The sequence below is a fragment of the Microcaecilia unicolor genome, chromosome 6 (genome assembly GCF_901765095.1).
Source record: "Microcaecilia unicolor chromosome 6, aMicUni1.1, whole genome shotgun sequence".
Taxonomy (NCBI): Eukaryota; Metazoa; Chordata; class Amphibia; order Gymnophiona; family Siphonopidae; genus Microcaecilia; species Microcaecilia unicolor.
This window is the reverse complement of record NC_044036.1, coordinates 17926090-17944694: the sequence shown is the minus strand read 5'-3', so window position 1 is coordinate 17944694 and position 18605 is coordinate 17926090. Positions and strand designations below refer to the sequence as shown.

At 46.0% G+C, this 18605-nt stretch overlaps 1 protein-coding gene across 2 annotated transcripts in view; it reads right to left on the bottom strand.

Moving 5' to 3' along the window:
- The window catches only part of LOC115471796 (cytochrome P450 4B1-like), a 165914-nt gene that overhangs the window by 65117 nt on the left and 82192 nt on the right, over positions 1–18605 (bottom strand). The window contains exon 11 of one of the 2 annotated variants that reach the window (XM_030205629.1): positions 17009–17091. The exons of the other annotated variant lie outside the window; for it this stretch is intronic. Coding sequence (XP_030061489.1) covers positions 17009–17091 — 83 coding nt within the window. The remainder of the gene's footprint in view (positions 1–17008; positions 17092–18605) is intronic. 2 annotated transcript variants of the gene reach the window in all.

Below are 18605 nucleotides of genomic sequence, written 5' to 3'. Positions count from 1 at the left end.
ACCTCACTTGGATTACTGTAACGTCCTATTTCTTGGTATTAAGTGTCAATATCAGAAAAAACTGCAAATCATACAGAATACAGCTGCTAGACTTATATACAGATTGAATAGATACATAGGCGGTCGGTGGCCCAACTGTTTGGGGAGGCTAAAGGGGGTGGGGTTGGGGGCGGAGCTTAAACCCATAATTGTCACCCAGCATCAAGCACCGCTTCCTCCCTCCCACCTAGCATCAGGCAGGCAGGCAGGCAGACACCCCTCCCTCCCTCCCTCCCACCCAGCATCAAGTGCCAGGCACCCCACCCAGCATCAGGCCGGCCTGCCTGCCTGCCTGCCTGCCTTCCTTCCTCCCTCCCACCCACCCAGCATCAGGCCTTCCTCCTTCCCTCCCTCCCACCGAGCACCAGGTCCAGTTCCCGCCCCCCCCCCCCTCCGAAATTTAAAACGTGATACCTGCTCGGGGTTAAGGGAAGGTGGCGTCGGCAGCGACACAGCACGTCAGCACCAGTGAAACGCGTGCTGGCTCGGCGCGCCTTCAGCTTCCCTTCGTTCTGTCTCTCAAGCGCTGGTCCCGCCCTTGCAGGAAATGAGGGCGGGACCAGCGCTTGAGAGACAAAACGAAGGGAAGCTGAAGGCGCACCGAGCCAGCACGCGTTTCACTGGTGCTGACGTGCTGTGTCGCTGCCGACACCACCTTCCCTTAACCCCGAGCAGGTATCAAGTTTTAAATTTCGGAGGGGGGGCGGGAGGCAGGCGAAGGTCACAACTGGGCTGGGGAGGCTTAGCCTCCCCAAGCCTCTTATACGGGGCGCCTATGAATAGATATACTAGTGTTTCAACTCATCTAAACAAACCAGGGGAGTAGCCAAACAGCAGATTTTGGGTGGGCCTAGGCAAGAAGTGGGTGGGCACCAAGTGTTATCACCCTCCCCCCCCCCCAAAAAAAAAATATCTAAGCTGGTGGGAAAATGTTTCTCTCCACCTTGGCAGTCTGCAGCAGGCAAGCGCTGAAAACTGAGCATTCACAGGTGCCAGTAACATAGAGCACACCATTTTCATTACCATTAGGGGGAAGTCTTCAGCTGGTAGAGCTTGGAATCCCCATCAGCTACTGCTAAATATGTGCTACTGTTGGGTGGGCCCCGGCCCACCCAGGCCCACCTATGGCTACGCCACTGAAACAAACTGCACTGGTTTCCCATAGCTGAAAGACTCAGGTTCAAAACTGCTTGTTTAGTTTCTCAAATCTTACAGGGTTTCACCTCTGAACTGCTAAGACCACTTTGCTACGTTTGGTCCAGTCTAACAGACTGAAAGAACAACTGATGTTCAAAAGACAATTCAAAATCTGAAGATTTTCAGCTCTCTAATCCCTGTACTTGGAGTTAAAATATGGAACTCTCTACCTATTGCCATCAGAACAGAAAACAGTTACCTTAGCTTCAGGAAGAGGCTAAAAACCTTTCTCTTCCCAAAGACTGCTTTATAACAATCCATTGACTTCTACCTCCTAACATAGTAACATAGTAGATGACGGCAGAAAAAGACCTGCATGGTCCATCCAGTCTGCCCAAGACAAACTCATATGTGTATACCTTACCTTGAATTTGTACCTGTCCTTTTCAGGGCACAGACCATATAAGTCTGCCCAGCAGTATTTCCCGCCTCCCAACCACCAGTCCCGCCTCCCATCAGCGACTCTGGTACAGACCGTATAAGTCTGCCCTCCCCTATCCTCGCCTCCCAACCACCGCCCCCTCTTCCCCCCAACTGCTCCGCCACCCAATTTCAGCTAAGCTTCTGTGGATCCTAGTATCATCCATTATCCTTTCATATAATGTTTTTGGTCTCATGCATTACACCAATGGTCTCTAATTGTTCTCATACCTCACACTAGAATTATCGGCTTTTGTCTCACCTAGAATGTAAATCACACTGAACCCTGGAAAGGGGATATTAGTGGTATACAAGAATTGATTTGATATATACCGTCTTATGCATCTAAGAAGTGAGGATTTCTTATCACATCATTTCAGTTTCCATAAACAAACACCAACAAATTTCTACAGTCTTGGCACTTAGCCCAGTACAATAGCATTAGTCTATAACTCTGATCTATAGACCCAGCAACTTACAGTCTTTCACACCTTTCAAACCCTTTCAGTCTTGCTTGCCAAGGTAGTAGCTAGAAGCTCTTCCTTGCTGCTTAGTTAAGTCAGTGTGTGGGCGTGGCTGTGTTGCCTAGGTCTTTCCTTTCCTTGTAAGTCCACCTTCTCCTAGTACCCTCAGATTTTACCCCTCCCCTGGAGACTTCATGGGCTGGGGGCTGGTGGCTGCTGGACTTCCAGACTGGCTATGCCTGTCTCTACTGCAGCTTCCTGGAAGCTTTCCCTTAGCTCTAAGGACCCTGTCCTCCCAAGAGCTATCCACCTCTGCTGTGCTCCTAGTGCCGATCACACCTTGGAGACCTTGTCCCTTGCTGCTTCTCTCTTCAAGAGGAGACTCTGGGGATTCTTCCTGCTGGGGTTTAGGTTTACCAGCCCTTAACAGGGCTATGTAACCACTAGTATCAGGGTTCCCCACTACAGAGCTACTTCTGCTCTTCTTAGCCCTAGGCATCGATAATGCCCACACAAACCATTTAATTCTGCCCTGAGCTGCTTCCAAAGGCCTTCTTTTTTTTTCAGCGATGCTCCCAAGGGCTGCTGCTTTTCTTGTCTTCAGGAGAGCCTCTAAGGGTACTTTACCTGCTGGGGTTCAGAATTACTAGCCTTTAACAGGGCTCTGCAACCACCAGTAACAAGGTTTCCCATCTAGAGAGCTGTCTCTTATCGTAGCCAGAAGCTAAAACCATTCATCAAAGATGAACACAGAACCAAAACCCCACGGTGTATTCCCAACCATGCCACCTCTCTCCCCCTCCCCTAAACTCATGGGGGAACAGGTTTTTTTTCAATTCCATTATTCTGATCCAGCTCTCTCCATTCAGTATGTGTGCATCATGGATCCCACAAGCTTTATTCCCTTCAGTGCATTAATCCATTCATAATGTGTAAAACAGCTCCCAACATTCTGCCTGTCGGTCTCCATTTACATGCAGGCAGAGCTGTGAGGCCCATCCTCCTCCTGCAAATGTAACAATGTTCAATCAGCTACATTCCTATGCAGTTCTCCTAAGGCAAGCTAAAGCTAAAACTAAAAGCCATGAAGTCCCTATTCACCTTAGACAAAACATAGTAACATAGTAGATGACGGCAGAAAAAGACCTGCACAGTCCATCCAGTCTGCCCAACAAGATAAACTCATATGTGCCACTTTTTGTGTATACCTTACCTTGATTTGTACCTGTCCTTTTCAGGGCACAGACCGTATAAGTCTGCCCAGCACTATCCCCGCCTCCCAACCACCAGCCCCGCCTCCCACCACCGGCTCTGGCACAGACCATATAAGTCTGCCCAGCACTATCCCCACCTCCCAACCACCAGCTCCGCCTCCCACCACCGGCTCTGGCACAGACCATATAAGACTGCCCAGCACTATCCCCGCCTCCCACTACCAGCTCTGCCACCCAATCTCGGCTAAGCTCCATTCCTTCTGCACAGGATTCCTTTATGTATATCCCAGGCATGTTTGAATTCCATTACCATTTTCATCTCCACCACCTCCCGCGGGAGGGTATTCCAAGCATTTTAAAAGCATTTTACCAAGATTTGCCTCTGTCCTTAATTCTCATTAAAGCCCACCCACTGGTGGGGTTTCAACTGCTATGCACCTCCTTGACTTCTGGATCCTCTCACCACTCAGCGCTGCACTCAGGCTGCCTCCCGCCAACCTGCAGAGGCTTTATTCTGCCAGATCCCACCCTTCTGATGCAACTTTCTGGGTGGGATCTGGCAGAAAGAAGGCCAGGAGCGTGGGTTGGCTTGTAGCATGATATGAGGAATTTTCAGAGTTATTGATTTTGCTGGAATCAGATACAAATGTATGTATAAAAATATGTAGTTGCAAAGACTTCTTGGAGCAGTATCAGAAAAATGGGTCTGACTTCACCCCTCCCCCTGAAGACCACCGATACCAGTGTAACAAAGGCTAGCCAGGTGGACACTAAAAGTCAATCCCCATATCTCCAAAGAACAAAGTCTGCATTTTGACAGCAATCACAGAGACTGGAGTTAACAAAAGACAGAGAAACTCCCACTTAATCTGACAAAAGAAAGCCCATCTACTTCAGACAATGACTCTTTTAATCCTACCAAATACCTTCTGAGTGTATGTCACAGAAGATAGCCAGCCAGGTACTCTTATGATGTAATTTAAACATGTGACCCAGGGGCGTAGCCAGACCTCGCCAGGAGGGTAGGCCAGAGCCCGAGGTGGGGGGCACTGTTTAGCCGCCGACCCCCCCCCCCCCGCACCCGCCACTGTGGACCCCCTGCCGATGACCCTCTTGAACCCCCTCCCACCACCAACCCTCCCCCACCCCGCATATCTTGTTTGCTGACGGGGGTCCCCAAACCCCGCCAGCCGAAGGGTCTTCTTCAGCGCCGGAGTAGACTCCAGTGCCTTCGTTCAACGAAGTTCATTGTGTGATGATCAGTTGTTTCTGATGCCTTACGTCCTGCATGGGGCTACATGCACGGTGCAGGACGTAAGGCGTCAGAAACAGCTGATCATCACACAACAAATTTCGTTGAACGAAGAAAACTCTTCGGCTGGCGAGGTTTGGGGACCCCCACCAGCAAACAAGGTACGATGGCGGGTTAGTGGCGGGAGGGGGGTTCAAGAGGGTCATCGGCAGGGGGCCAGGGCCGAATCTAAGGGGGGCCCAGGCCCCACGTAGCTACGCCACTGATGTGACCAGCCACCGTGCTCCATCTCAAAACTAGATGGATCAGTTTTCAGCTATCCCTGAGTTTTCATTGGATCAAATACACCCCACCTGATTTCAGCCTGTGGTCCAAGAAGAAATTATAAAACCCTGGAACATTCTCAGCCGGTCACGATGATTCTTCCTCTCCTCTCTGGACCTTCACTGAATCCCTGGGCCTTGCTGGACTTCACACACATCCAAAATAAGTCTTTCTTCAGGTTCCGGCAACAAACAAATCAACTTCTTTTCCAGCAAGGACCTTCTTCACCACTCCAGCTAGCAGCCTCCATCAAAGTGAGTTACTATTAATCCAGCCTAATTAATAATCCAGACTTTCTAATAATATTTATCTTGTGGCACATTTCCCTAAAAACTGCATTACCTGTATTGTAAATAAACATCATTAGTAAATATCTGGTCCTTATGTTCTTAAATCTTATACAGTGCAAATCCCCAAATCAACTATATCCGTTCATCCCCCTTCCCTTTTTCTTTACAGGCTGGAGACAGACCAAGTGTAGCACTACATGGTCTGAGTAATGACAGGACCCAGAAGTCAAGGAGGTACATCCAGTTGCGATCCTAGCCTGCATGACACCCGGGGCGGATCGCCGATGCGCCCCCCCCCCCCCCGGGTGCAGTGCACCCCCCCTCCCCCGGTGAAATGACACCCCCCCAGGTGCACGCCGCTGGAGGGGGTGCCGCGGTGCGCGCCTGTCAGCTGAGTTCGCTAACTTTGCTGCAGCTCCCTCTGCCCCGGCCGGAACAGGAAGTAACCTGTTCCGGGGCAGAGGGAGCTGCAGCGAAGTTAGCGAACTTAGCAAACTCAGCTGACAGGTGCGCGCCGCGTCACCCCCCAGCGGCGTGCACCCGGGGCAGACTGCCCCCCCTTGGTACGCCACTGGGTACATCAAGTACAGCTTATTCTTCAATTCAATGCCGGATTCAGGGGCATGGAGCAATTGTTGGAAAAAGGGAAGCGAGGGAGAGTGAGTAACAGGAAATATAATCCTCCTGGCATTACTGTTACCATCCTAGAAAGTAATTAACTATAGTAGCTCTTTTATTATAGTTAATTAGTGGTTAAACGCTCATTTGATTACTGTAGAAAAGTAATTAATTACTGTAATGCATTAGTAGTAGCGCAACACCCCACAACACCGCTCTTGGGGAAGCAGGAGAGAAATTAAGAGCTTTGATCTACATTTTGTACCTCCCCAGGCATCCTGACTGCTTTCTGGAAGATCAGGGAAATGGAATATCTTATGGCTAAAGGACTTTTACAATTAAATATTATCTTTATTTAGATCTGATGGAATCTTGGGCATCCAGTTCAGTGGCGTAGCCAAGGGTGGCCTTGGGTGGGCCGATGCCCACCCACTTTAGGTTCAGGCCCACCCAGTAGCAGCATACCTATGATGTGGCTGGCAGGGATCCCCAAGCCCCACCAGCCGAAAACTCCCAACAAGTGTCCCTCCTGCATACCTTGTAAGTAGCAGATCTTCGCCTGCAGTGAGCAGACATACATACTGCTCGCACCGGCCCCACAGCCTTCCCTCTGATGTATTTCTGCCTAGGCGGAAACAGGAAGGAAGGGTGTGGGGCCAACATGAGCAGTGTATATTAGTTGCTGCTCGCTGCTGGTGAAAATCTGCTATTTAAAAAGGTATACTGGAGAGGGGGGATGTTTGAGAGACCATATGGCATGCAGGCGAGAGAAGGAGAGACCAAATCACGTATGGGATGGGACAAGGTTCTTCTGCCCACCCATCTTGGGCCCAGGCCCACCTAAAATTGGGTGTCTGGCTACGCCCCTGATCCAGTTTCAAACTCAAATTAAATCGGGACAGGACTAAATTCCTCACACTTACCAAACCCTATCAACCCATTTCATTAAAAAAAAACTTCATTACTGACAACACATCACATGCCTTAGACCAATCAATGAAAATCCTGGGCATCACCATCGGCCAGCATTTATCATTCGAAGATGAGGTCTCAAAGGTGGTCTCGAGCGTCTTCCATACATTATGGAAGTAAAAAGTAGCGTCCTTTCTTCCCAAGCTCCACACTTTGTACTATAACCCAAACTCTGGTACTATCCAAATTTGATTATTGTAATGCCATATATGTGGGTGTTAAAATCTCACTTCTTAAAAAATTACAAACAGCATAAAATACCACTACCAGCCTTGTATGCGGTGCTCCTCGCTTTGCGAAGGCTTCCTCTCTCTTGTTAAAATTTCACTGGCTTCCCATAAACATCAGAATCACCTTTAAAATATGTGTGACTGTTTGCGAAATCATAAATGGTTTATCGCCCTCCTGCATGCAATAACTAATTGATTTACCTTCATGTAATACAGTAAAAACATCTAGAGAATACCTCACGCTCCATTATTATATCCAAACTGCAAAGGTCTTTCTTACAAATCAATCCTTGTTGCAGGCTTCACATATTACTACTACTTAACATTTCTAGAGCACTACTAGGGTTACGCAGCGCTGTACAGATTAACAAAAAAGGACAGTCCCTGCTCCAAGGAGCTTACAATCTAAAGGACGAAATGTCAAGTAGGGGCAGTCTAGATTTCCTGAATAGAGGTATGATGGTTAGGTGCCAAAGGCGACATTGAAGAGGTGGGCTTTGAGCAAGGCTTTGAAGATGGGCAGGGAGAGGGCCTGGCGTATGGGCTCAGGGAGTTTATTCCAGGCATGGGGTGAGGCAAGGCAGAAAGGGCGGAGCCTGGAGTTGTTGCAGGCTTCACATATCAGAGTATTAAACTTTGGAATTCTCTACCCGAGCAATTAAGGTACTTAGAAGATTATCTGAGATTCGGTAAATTACTAAAGGCTTTTCTATTAAGTACATATCTTATCAAAAGACAATAAACTAATGTTGCCATCTCTAATATGTTTCAACGTAACCAATACTCTAGCCCAGCTTCATGACAAACACACAATTATTCCTAATGTGTTAAATCTTATAATTAATTATCTGACTGCATCAAATTTTTGATGTTTTTCTTATCAATAGAAATCAAACAAAATAAAACATGGAAAAGAAAATAAGATGATACCTTTTTTATTGGACATAACTTAATACATTTCTTGATTAGCTTTCGAAGGTTGCCCTTCTTTGTCAGATCGGAAATAAGCAAATGTGGTAGCAGATAGTATATATAAGAGAAACATCAAAGCATTACTTTGACAGTCTGACAGAGTGGGAGGGTGGGGGCATGCATGGGAACATCAAAGCATTTCATTGATATTCTAACATAATGGGTGTTGGTAGGTGAGAGGAGGGTAATAAACAGAGGAATAAAAAGAGAAATACAACTTTATGGTTTATAATGGGTTAGAAAACCCAGATCCTTATTGTCCTGTTTGTTGGGTGTTAAAATATTCAATCATTCTTATTTCAAAGGTCTTACGTTCCTGTATTGTTTTAAAATTACCTTTCAGTATTCTTACTGTGAAATCACTGGTGCAGTGTTCTGGTCTTCTGAAGTGTTGGCCCACAGGGGTGGGGGCTTGAATGTCCATTGTTCAATGAAATGCTTTGATGTCCCTATGCATACCCCCACCCTCCCACTCTGTCAGACTGTCAAAGTAATGCTTTGATGTTTCTCTCATATATACTATCTGCTACCACATTTGCTTATTTCCGATCTGACGAAGAAGGGCAACCTTCGAAAGCTAATCAAGAAATGTATTAAGTTATGTCCAATAAAAAAGGTATCATCTTATTTTCTTTTCCATGTTTTATTTTGTTTGATTTCTATAGATTCTACATGGAATGTTGCTATTCCACTAGCAACATTCCATGTAGAAGTTGGCCCTTGTAGATCACCAATGTGGCCGCGCAGGCTTCTACATGGAATGTTGCTAGTGGAATAGCAACATTCCATGTAGAATCTCCAATAGTAGCAACATTCTATGTAGAATCTCCAATGGTATCTATTTTACTGTCATAGTAATGCTTGAATGTTTTCACTTATATACACTGTCAGCTAGCACATTTGCTTATTTCCGATCTGACAAAGAAGGGCGACCTTCGAAAGCTAATCAAGAAATGTATTAAGTTATGTCCAATAAAAAAGGTATCATCTTATTTTTCTTTTCCATGTTTTATTTTGTTTGATTTCTATAGATTCTACATGGAATGTTGCTATTCCACTAGCAACATTCCATGTAGAAGTCGGCCCCTTGTAGATCAGCAATGTGGCCGCGCAGGCTTCTGCTTCTGTGAGTCTGACGTCCTGCACGTACGTGCAGGATGTCAGACTCACAGAAACAGAAGCCTGCGCAGCCTTCTACATGGAATGTTGCTAGTGGAATAGCAACATTCCATGTAGAATCTCCAATAGTAGCAACATTCCATGTAGAATCTCCAATGGTATCTATTTACTGTCATGTCATGCTTGAATGTTTTTCACTTATATACACTGTCAGCTAGCACATTTGCTTTATTTCCGATCTGAGGAAGAAGGGGCAACCTTCGAAAGCTAATCAAGAAATGTATTAAGTTATGTCCAATAAAAAAGGGATCATCTTATTTTCTTTTCCATGTTTTATTTTGTTTGATTTCTATAGATTCTACATGGAATGTTGCTATTCCACTAGCAACATTCCATGTAGAAGTCGGCCCTTGTAGATCAGCAATGTGGCCGCGCAGGCTTCTGCTTCTGTGAGTCTGACGTCCTGCACATACGTGCAGGACGTCAGACTCACAGAAACAGAAGCCTGCGCAGCCTTCTACATGGAATGTTGCTAGTGGAATAGCAACATTCCATGTAGAATCTCCAATGGTATCTATTTTACTGTCATAGTAATGCTTGAATGTTTTCACTTATATACACTGTCAGCTAGCACATTTGCTTATTTCCGATCTGAGGAAGAAGGGCAACCTTCGAAAGCTAATCAAGAAATGTATTAAGTTATGTCCAATAAAAAAGGTATCATCTTATTTCTTTTCCATGTTTTATTTTGTTTGATTTCTATTGATAACCTTAAGAGTGGACTAACACGGCTACCACACACCTCTCTAATTATGATGTTTTTCTTGAATGTAAGCCACATTGAAGCTGAGCTTGTTCGAGATAATTCAGGATACAAATGTCATAAATATATACATAAATAAAAAGCACATCGGCAGGAATACGGACACCCTTCATTGAGCTCGTTAACATCTACAGGACTAGTGCCATTTATGTCTTTACCTGGTTGACTGCTGCGGAGCAAGATAAACAGCACTGATAACTATCATGCCTGTGTCTTTAATAACTGCACTGCATAGATGCAATGTTTGTATGAGCTGCATGGAACACAAAGGTTACTACTTGGTACCATTTGTGAGGAAGGAATGTTGGATAAAGTTAAAATCCCAGTTGAATATCCTGTTGTGATACAAGTTACTTTTATTGCACTGTAAACTTCAAGCAAGTTTTTCAGTAAAGGTTCTGTTTCGATACGAGACATTGAGATGTATTTTCAAAACACTTATACTTACAAGTTCCATTCCAAGTGCTTTGAAAATGAGCCCCATTGAATTGGTGAGTTTTTGTGTGGAGTTTATTTGCTCAAGGTCTGATCCTGCTTTTCAGCCTCCTGGTATAAACCAGGTCCTGGCTCTGTCCCTCAGCCTAAAAGTGTGATTATGTACCCCCTGTCCCTACGCCCAATGTACTTACACTAGGCATCTGCCTAGCTATATAAATAACAGGAGATTACATACGCACTAGGATTTAGGAGGTCAGGGAAACCCTGAGGTCAGGAAGGTTCTGCTGTATTGCAGCGGGAGATGGGCCGAATAGATGGCCCTGTTCTGTCCTCTGACAGTCTTGCACTAGTTTATAATGTGAATCTGAAATGTGTTTAATGCCTTTACTGTTATTCGCACTTCTAAGGATTTTCATTGCTGCAGCTCTCACTGGACAAGATACGTGAGCAATGCATTGTGTGTAATGTAGTTCACAGGCAACGCAGCCATACTTACCTTTCTGTATAAGAACTGTACTCATTGGTTTGTACTGCTGCCTAGACCTCTTCTCTTTCTCAGCCAAGCTTGGCTCCCTTGTCTACCTGCTATCATTTCCTGGTTATTCTTACTATCTCTGACCTGAGAGGTCAGCCAGGTATGACCTTGCCTCCAATCAGGGACTGTCCCCTAGGACCACCCTTGCCACCCGGTGGCAAGCTCTGTCCCTATTGGTCCTTACCTCCTCCTCCCTGGCCTGTGAGGCTTCTTGAACCCCCTGTCCCTCGCTCCATGAGGCATTCTCCATCTTGCTACAGACAGCACTTGTCCTGCCTCACTCCTTGAAACAAACTTGGTTTTTATACCTTGAATATATCTTTCTGATGAGATATTGCAACTCTCCAGCACCCAGCGCTGAGCCACTTCTACCTGTTCAAACTATTTCTCACCTCTGCAATAAAGCTGCCTTTCTCAGACTTCTACCTCCAACTACTGAAACAGCTCTCAGCATTACGGAGTCTCTGTGCCCTGGGGCTACACTCAGGGGCGTAGCTACAGGTGGGCCTGGGTGGGCCCAGGCCCACCCAATTCCAGCCCAGGCCCGCCCAGCGCCAGCGCCAGCTCCCATTGCCGGCCACTGCTGCTTTTCCTGATGAGCAGCAGGGCCGGCGCCCGGCGCTACAAAAAGAAGAAGCGCTCAGCTGACTGAGCTGAGCGTCAACGCGTCGCTAAGGACAAGAAAAAATGTTTATAAAAAAATGCGGCACCGCAGGCAGCCTCGAAGCATTGGCTGCTGGCTCTGTGCAGGCTCCTCCCGTCTCTTACATCACTGCCCCTGTAGCGAAGCAGGGGCAGTGACGTAAGAGACGGAAGGAGCCTGCAGAGCCAGCAGCCAATGCTTCGAGGCTGCCTGCAGTGCCGCGTTTTTTTTTAAACATTTTTTCTCGTCGGGTTAGCGACGCGTTGGCGCTCAGCTCAGTCAGCTGAGCGCTTCTTCTTTTTGTAGCGCCGGCCCTGCTGCTCATCAGGAAAAGCAGCAGTGGCCGGCAATGGGAGCTGGGGCTGGTGGGCCTGAATGGGAGAGGGAAAATGGATGGCAGGATGGGGAGAAAGAGGGAAAATGGAAGGATGGGGAGAGAAAGAGGGAAAACAGATGGGAGGATGTCAGAGAAAGAGGGAAAATGGAAGGATGGGGAGAGAAAGAGGGAAAATGGAAGGATGGGGAGAGAAAGAGGGAAAACAGATGGGAGGATGGCAGAGAAAGAGGGAAAACGGAGGATGGGGAGAGAAAGAGGGAAAACAGATGGGAGGATGGCAGAGAAAGAGGGGAGATGGATGAAAGGATGCAGAGAAAAAGGGGAGAGTGGAAGGATGTGGAGAGAGAAGGGACACTGAACAGAAAAGGGTAGAGAGATAGACACTGGTTAGAAGGAGGGAGAGAGACATTAGATGGAAGGATCAGGAGAGAGGGTAGATGGGTGGAAGGATGGGGAGAGAAAGAGGGAAGACGCTGTATGGAAGGGTAGGAGAAAGAGGTGACACGATGGAATGATGCAGAAAGAAAGAGGGAGACTATTGAAGGATGGGGAGAGAGAGGGGAGACACTGGAAGGATGGGGAGAGAAGAGGAGAGGCTGCTGCATGGAAAGGGGAGTAGTTGAAAGATTGGAAGAATAAGAGGCAGGGGCATGGGGAGAACAAGGGGTGAGAAAAAGATGAAAAGCCATAAGTAGATGAGGAAATTAAAGAATGGATAGTTAAGAATGAATTAAATCTGGACACAGAGAGAGGCAGAAAAATATTGAAGAAAGCAAAGAAAAAGGAGAGAAAAAATGACAAATGGCCAGGAAACCCTGGCAGAAGAGTCAAGCGAAAACGAAGGAAAGCAGAATCTAGACACTGGGAGCAACACATGAGAAAAAGTAAAGTGCCATACAAGAAAGGTAAGGAAAATAATTTATTTTTAATTTAGGATAAAGTAATATGGTGTTAATAAAGTTTCAGAGACCAATACTTCCTTCCTTAGGTCAGGAAGAGGATACCGTAACAGCATTATACTGACCTGAGGCAGGAGGTTTTGAACCTCTGAAAGCTCACTGAAAAGGGTGTTAAGGCTATTAAATAAATTTCTGAATCTGATGCACTGAAAAGCAGCACAGTTTACCCGGTGTGACAAATGCATCTGAGTGTGACTACATTTTGCTGGGGGGGGGGGGTGGGGTAGAGAGAAAATTTGTGCCCACCCACTTTGGGTTCAGGCCCACCCAAAATTGGCAGTCTGGCTACGCCACTGGCTACACCTTCTGAACATCTGACTGAGTAAAGTTATCTGTGATTTATTCAATAAAAGAAACTTCAGAAAATAAAGAGGCTTCAAGGTGTTTCTGTGTGCCAAGGGTTATACTTCAAGATATTGAGACTTTTACAGTAACAAGTCTTAAGAGCTTGACAGGCCCCTGTGGTCTTTATCTGCGTTCATTTTCTGTGTTTGTACATCAGAATTAGAGAGATGGGAGGGTTTGCATCTTCTTGAAAACATTGTTTTCAGAGCTGAATGCGACACCATTTTTTTCTGTTTAAATCGCAGATGTCTGTGAAATGAAACAATTAAATGAGGGCAAAAATGACTGTCCCGTTTATTTAACAGATATACATACTCATGCATACAGTTTACAAATAGTTACTTAATTTTCTTTAAAGTACAGGTGGATACCATTCATGGATTTCAGAGACTACCTGAGGTATTTTGATAGGGGGGCGAGTTTCATCAGGGGAGACTTGGAAGCGCTGCAGGGTCAGAGCGTGGCTATTTCATCTCATTCATAGGCGAAGTTTGTCCGATACAGTTCCTGAGACATGAGATAGAAAAGGTTAAAAGCAAAGGAAACCCTGCCCCCAATCATTCTATGAGAAAGCCTTTGAAAAGATGGCCTTTAATCTTTGAATCAGTGAAAGTGGGCATTTAAAATGCACTGGGTGTCCAATCCGGTGGACAAATGCACTTTCGCCTCTGTGTTTTACCTCTGGAGCACTTAACTAGGAAACAACAGCCAGTTCAAATAACAAAGCCATTGTCCCCCTCGGCCCCCCACCATCTAAGGGTTACCATATGGCTCCAGCAAAAGGAGGACGGATTGAGCCAGCCGGGTTCTACTTTCATTGCTTTTCATTGAAAGCAATGGAAGTAAAACCCGGCCGGCTCAATTACTTCCATTGAAATCAATGGAAGTAAAACCGGCTGGCTCAATCCGTCCTCCTTTTTCTGGAGCCATATGGTAACCCTACACACATGTATGTACACTTATAGCACAAAGAAACATATCATAGAGCATAATACACAGTAAATCATAAAGATCAAATGGACCAAGGCTGCCAGCTGAGATTCATCCACCCTGGTAGATGAACGTATGAAAGTGAGTGGAGAGTGGCCTAGTGGTTTAGGGTGGTGGATTTGGTCCTGAGGAACTAGTTCGATTCCGGCATAGGCAGCTCCTGAGACTCTGGGCAAGTCACTTAACCCTCCATTGCCCCATGTAAAGCCGCATTGAGCCTGCCATGAGTGGGAAAGCGCAGGGTACAAATGTAACAAAAATAAAATAGATACTATTGGAGATTCTACATGGAATGTTGCTACTATTGGAGATTCTACATGGAATGTTGCTATTCCACTAGCGACATTCCATGTAGAAGCCTGCGCAGGCTTCTGTTTCTGTGAGTCTGGACGTCCTGCGTGCAGGACGTCAGACTCACAGAAGCAGAAGCCTGCGCGGCCACATTGGTGATCTGCAAGGGCTGACCTCTACATGGAAGTGGCCTAGTGGTTAGGGTGGTGGACTTTGGTCCTGAGGAACTGAGTTCGATTCTCACTTCAGGCACAGGCAGCTCCTTGTGACTCTGGGCAAGTCACTTAACCCTCCATTGCCCCATGTTAAGCCGCATTGAGCCTGCCATGAGTGGGAAAGCGCAGGGTACAAATGTAACAAAAAAAAAAAATTTCATCCAGCATATGCAACCCAACCTCAATTCCCAACTCTTTTATGTTTGTACCTGTCTCCTCAGCCCTTTTCCCACCACTGCCCTCCACATGTACTGCCAAAATAATCACAACGAGGGCCTTCCCTCGCTCCATTAGTACGGCTCTTTCAGGCCTTCCTATCTTCATCTTTGCTTCAGTTTCAAACCCAATACCCAGGCCCCCTTCTGTGTCTCATTTCCAAGTTCTGTAATAATTCCCACAGACACAAAGGCCATTGCAGCTATTGTTTTAAAAAAAAAAAAAAAAACAGAAAAAAAGACTAGACTAATAAAGAATCTGGCCTTTCCATGTTCACTGAGTCTCAGGTTTTACCACTATTCTCTCAATGCTGAGGCGGGGTCCTCCAATATCAATGTTACCAGTAGGTGGTGGCGCTTCAATATTGGTGTTTTCAATTGCTAGGACAGGCAGAGGTTCCCTGGAGTCCTGCAGACTTTGCCTGTCCCTCACTATTGAAAAATGTGCATAAGTACATAAGTGTTGCCATACTGGGACAGACCAAAGGTCCATCAGAGCCCAGCATCCTGTTTCCAACAGTGGCCAACCAGGTCACAAGTACCCAATAGTAGCAACATTCCATATAGAACCCCAAAGAGTAGCAAGATTCTAGAATTCTAAAGAATAACAAGATCCCATGCAGAATTTCAAAGTGCAGCACATTCCAGGTAGAACCCCAAAGAGCAGCAAGATTCCTTCAGAATCCAGTACATAAGTATTGCCATACTGGGAAAGACCAAAGGTCCATCGAGCCCAGCATCCTGTTTCCAACAGTGGCCAATCCAGGTCACAAATACCCGCAAGATCCCAAAAAAAGTACAAAACATTTTATACTGCTTATGCCAGAAATAGTGGATTTTTCCCCAAGTCCATTTAATAATGGTCTATGTGATAGTGAAAACAGCACCTCCTACTGGCAGGACTGTAGGTGGAGGACTCCCGCTCTGCTTACAGGGAACAGTGGTTTAACCATCTTCAGTCTAAACTGTTACACCACCTCTTTGGAAGTCTGACGCTGTTGTAACTAGGGATGTACAGCATGAAAATGTTCATGTCATTTTATTGCCCAGGTAATTTACAGAATTTTTTGTTGGGGGGGTTTGGAGTGTATTAGCATTTTTTTTTCTTATTATGGGAGTAATCTCTATAAGAGTGTGCACTCTTTCCTCATTGTATGCTCACATTCATGTATGCACAATGGTTTGTTCATGCATGCACTTATGGAAGCGTGAGCACCATTAATAACACAAGAAAAATCCTTGTTTCTTTTTCATTTCAACTAAACGCACATCCCTATTTGTAACGCTGCTGTGTAATCTCTATCAGAGTGTGCACTCTTTCCTCACTGTGTGCATATGCTCACATTCATGCATGCATGATGGTTCGCACATGCATGCACTTTTGGAAGAGAAAGCATCATTAATAACGCAAGAAAAATCCTGAAATTTTGTATATTTTCTTGTCGTTTCAAATGAATGCACATCTCTGTTTGTAACACTGCTGTTTATTGTTGAAACTATAGATCTTACGCAACAGAACAGAGCAATGGGGCGAATATGTGGTAGGTCTGGACTAGGGGATGAGAGTCCTTGAAGGAAGAGTTGGGATTTCTCTTTCTTCCAGGGCCGCCGAGAGACTGAACCGGGCCGCCGCCGCCCACTCCCCCCCTCGAATCACGTCTGCCCCCCCCCCAATCATCACCGCTGCCCCCCCCCCCCCAGATTGCTGCCGCTCCCCCAGATCGCTGCCGAAATACCTTGTTGGCTGGCGGGGATCCCGAGGCCCCGCCAGCAGAAGACGTCTTCCTCCAGTGCTGCTCTTCTGCCGATTGTCTGCCCCTGCGGCTGTTTTTTCTCTCAGGGCATGAGAGGAAAAGCAGCCGCTCAGCTGGGCAGAAGAGCAGCGCTGGAGTTGCTCCTCTGGGTCCTCCCCAGCTGCCAAGGGGGCCCAGCCACAGTGCCGGAGTTTTCTCTCTCCTGCTGCTGTCGGGACGGGATCACTCGGGTCCCGGCAGGAGCAAGAGAGAGAGACCCCTGCACCGGGCGGCCCAGGGAATTTTGCCCCCCTTGCTTCCCCCTCTCAGAGGCCCTGCTTTCTTCCCAGAAGAGGGAAGGAGTGTGCTGTACCTTCCACCGGCAGCAAATGGCACAAACGCGTGGGAATGTCGATCGGATGAATTCTCCGGTGAAAACCTCAGCGGATCAAATACCTGCAATGCAAGAATCCAACCCTCCTGTCAATCTCAGAGAAAAAGGAACTTTATTTCATCTAGCTATTACATGCAGGGGCCCATTTTCAAAGCACTTAGATAGATTTACAAAGTTCCATAGGTTACTATGGGGCTCATTTTCGAAAGAGAAAAAATGTCCAAAGTGTCATAAAGCAACATTTCAATGAATTTCTTATCAAAATGTCCAAATCGGTATTTTCAAAACCTATTTTGCAGATGTTTATCTATGCAATTTGTCTGCAGTGTAATCAAATCACAAGGGGATGTTTTGAAGGTGGGATTGGGGGGGGGGGGTGCCTAACACTTTGACGTTTTACAGCCATAATGGAACAAAACCAAAACGTTTTGGTCTACACCTGTTTTTCTGATGAATAAGGCATAAAAAAGGTGCCCTAAGTGACCAGAAGACCACTGGAGGAATTCAGGAATGATCCCCCCCCCCTTACTCCGTCAGTGGTCACTAACCACCTTCCATCCCCCAAAAATGTGAATAAAAATATTACTCACCAGCCTCAGATGTTATACTCAGGTCCATTAGAGCAGCATGCAGGTCCCTGGAGTAGTCTAGTGGTGGGTGCAGTGCACTGCAGACAGGTGGACCCAGGCCCATATCTCCCCCTACCTGTTACACTCGTGGTGGAAACTGTGATCCCTCCAAAACTCACCAAAAACCCACTGTACCCTCATATAGGTGTCCCTTTACCCATAAGGGCTATGGTAGTGGTGTACAGTCGGGGGTAGTGGGTTTTGGAGGGCTCAGCAGACAAGGTAAGAGAGCAACGGTGAGATGTGTACCTGGGAGAATTATATGAAGTCCACAGCAGTGCCCCATTGCTCTCCTGTGTTGTCTGGGGGACCAGTCTGCTAAAAATGCTGGTCCCTCTTACATCTCAATAGCTTGATTTTGTGCATTTTTAACTTGTATGTTTTGGGGTTTTTTTTTTTTGAAAATGACATAAAAAGATAAACGTGCAAAGCACAAAACCTTGTTCGAAATGGTATTAAAAAAAAAACATATTTTTCTTTTTTTGAAAATGCTTAATTTGCTATTCGGATTTGGGAAGTTTAGCGCAAAATGTCCAAAGTTCAACTTAGATATCATATTGAAAATGCCCCTCCACGTAACGTTGTAAGTCTTAAGTGCTTTGAAAATATGCCTCTATAATGGTCTGATTCAATTCAGGATTTATATACCGCTTAGACCTACCCAGTTTACAATTTTTCATTTTACAGGTACTGGGTCTGTCCCTAGTGGGCTCACAGTCTAACTAGTATACAGTGGTGGAAATAAGTATTTGATCCCTTGCTGATTTTGTAAGTGTGCCCACTGACAAAGACATGAGCAGCCCATAATTGAAGGGTAGGTTATTGGTAACAGTGAGAGATAGCACATCACAAATTAAATCCGGAAAATCACATTGTGAAAAGTATATGAATTTATTTGCATTCTGCAGAGGGAAATAAGTATTTGATCCCCCACCAACCAGTAAGAG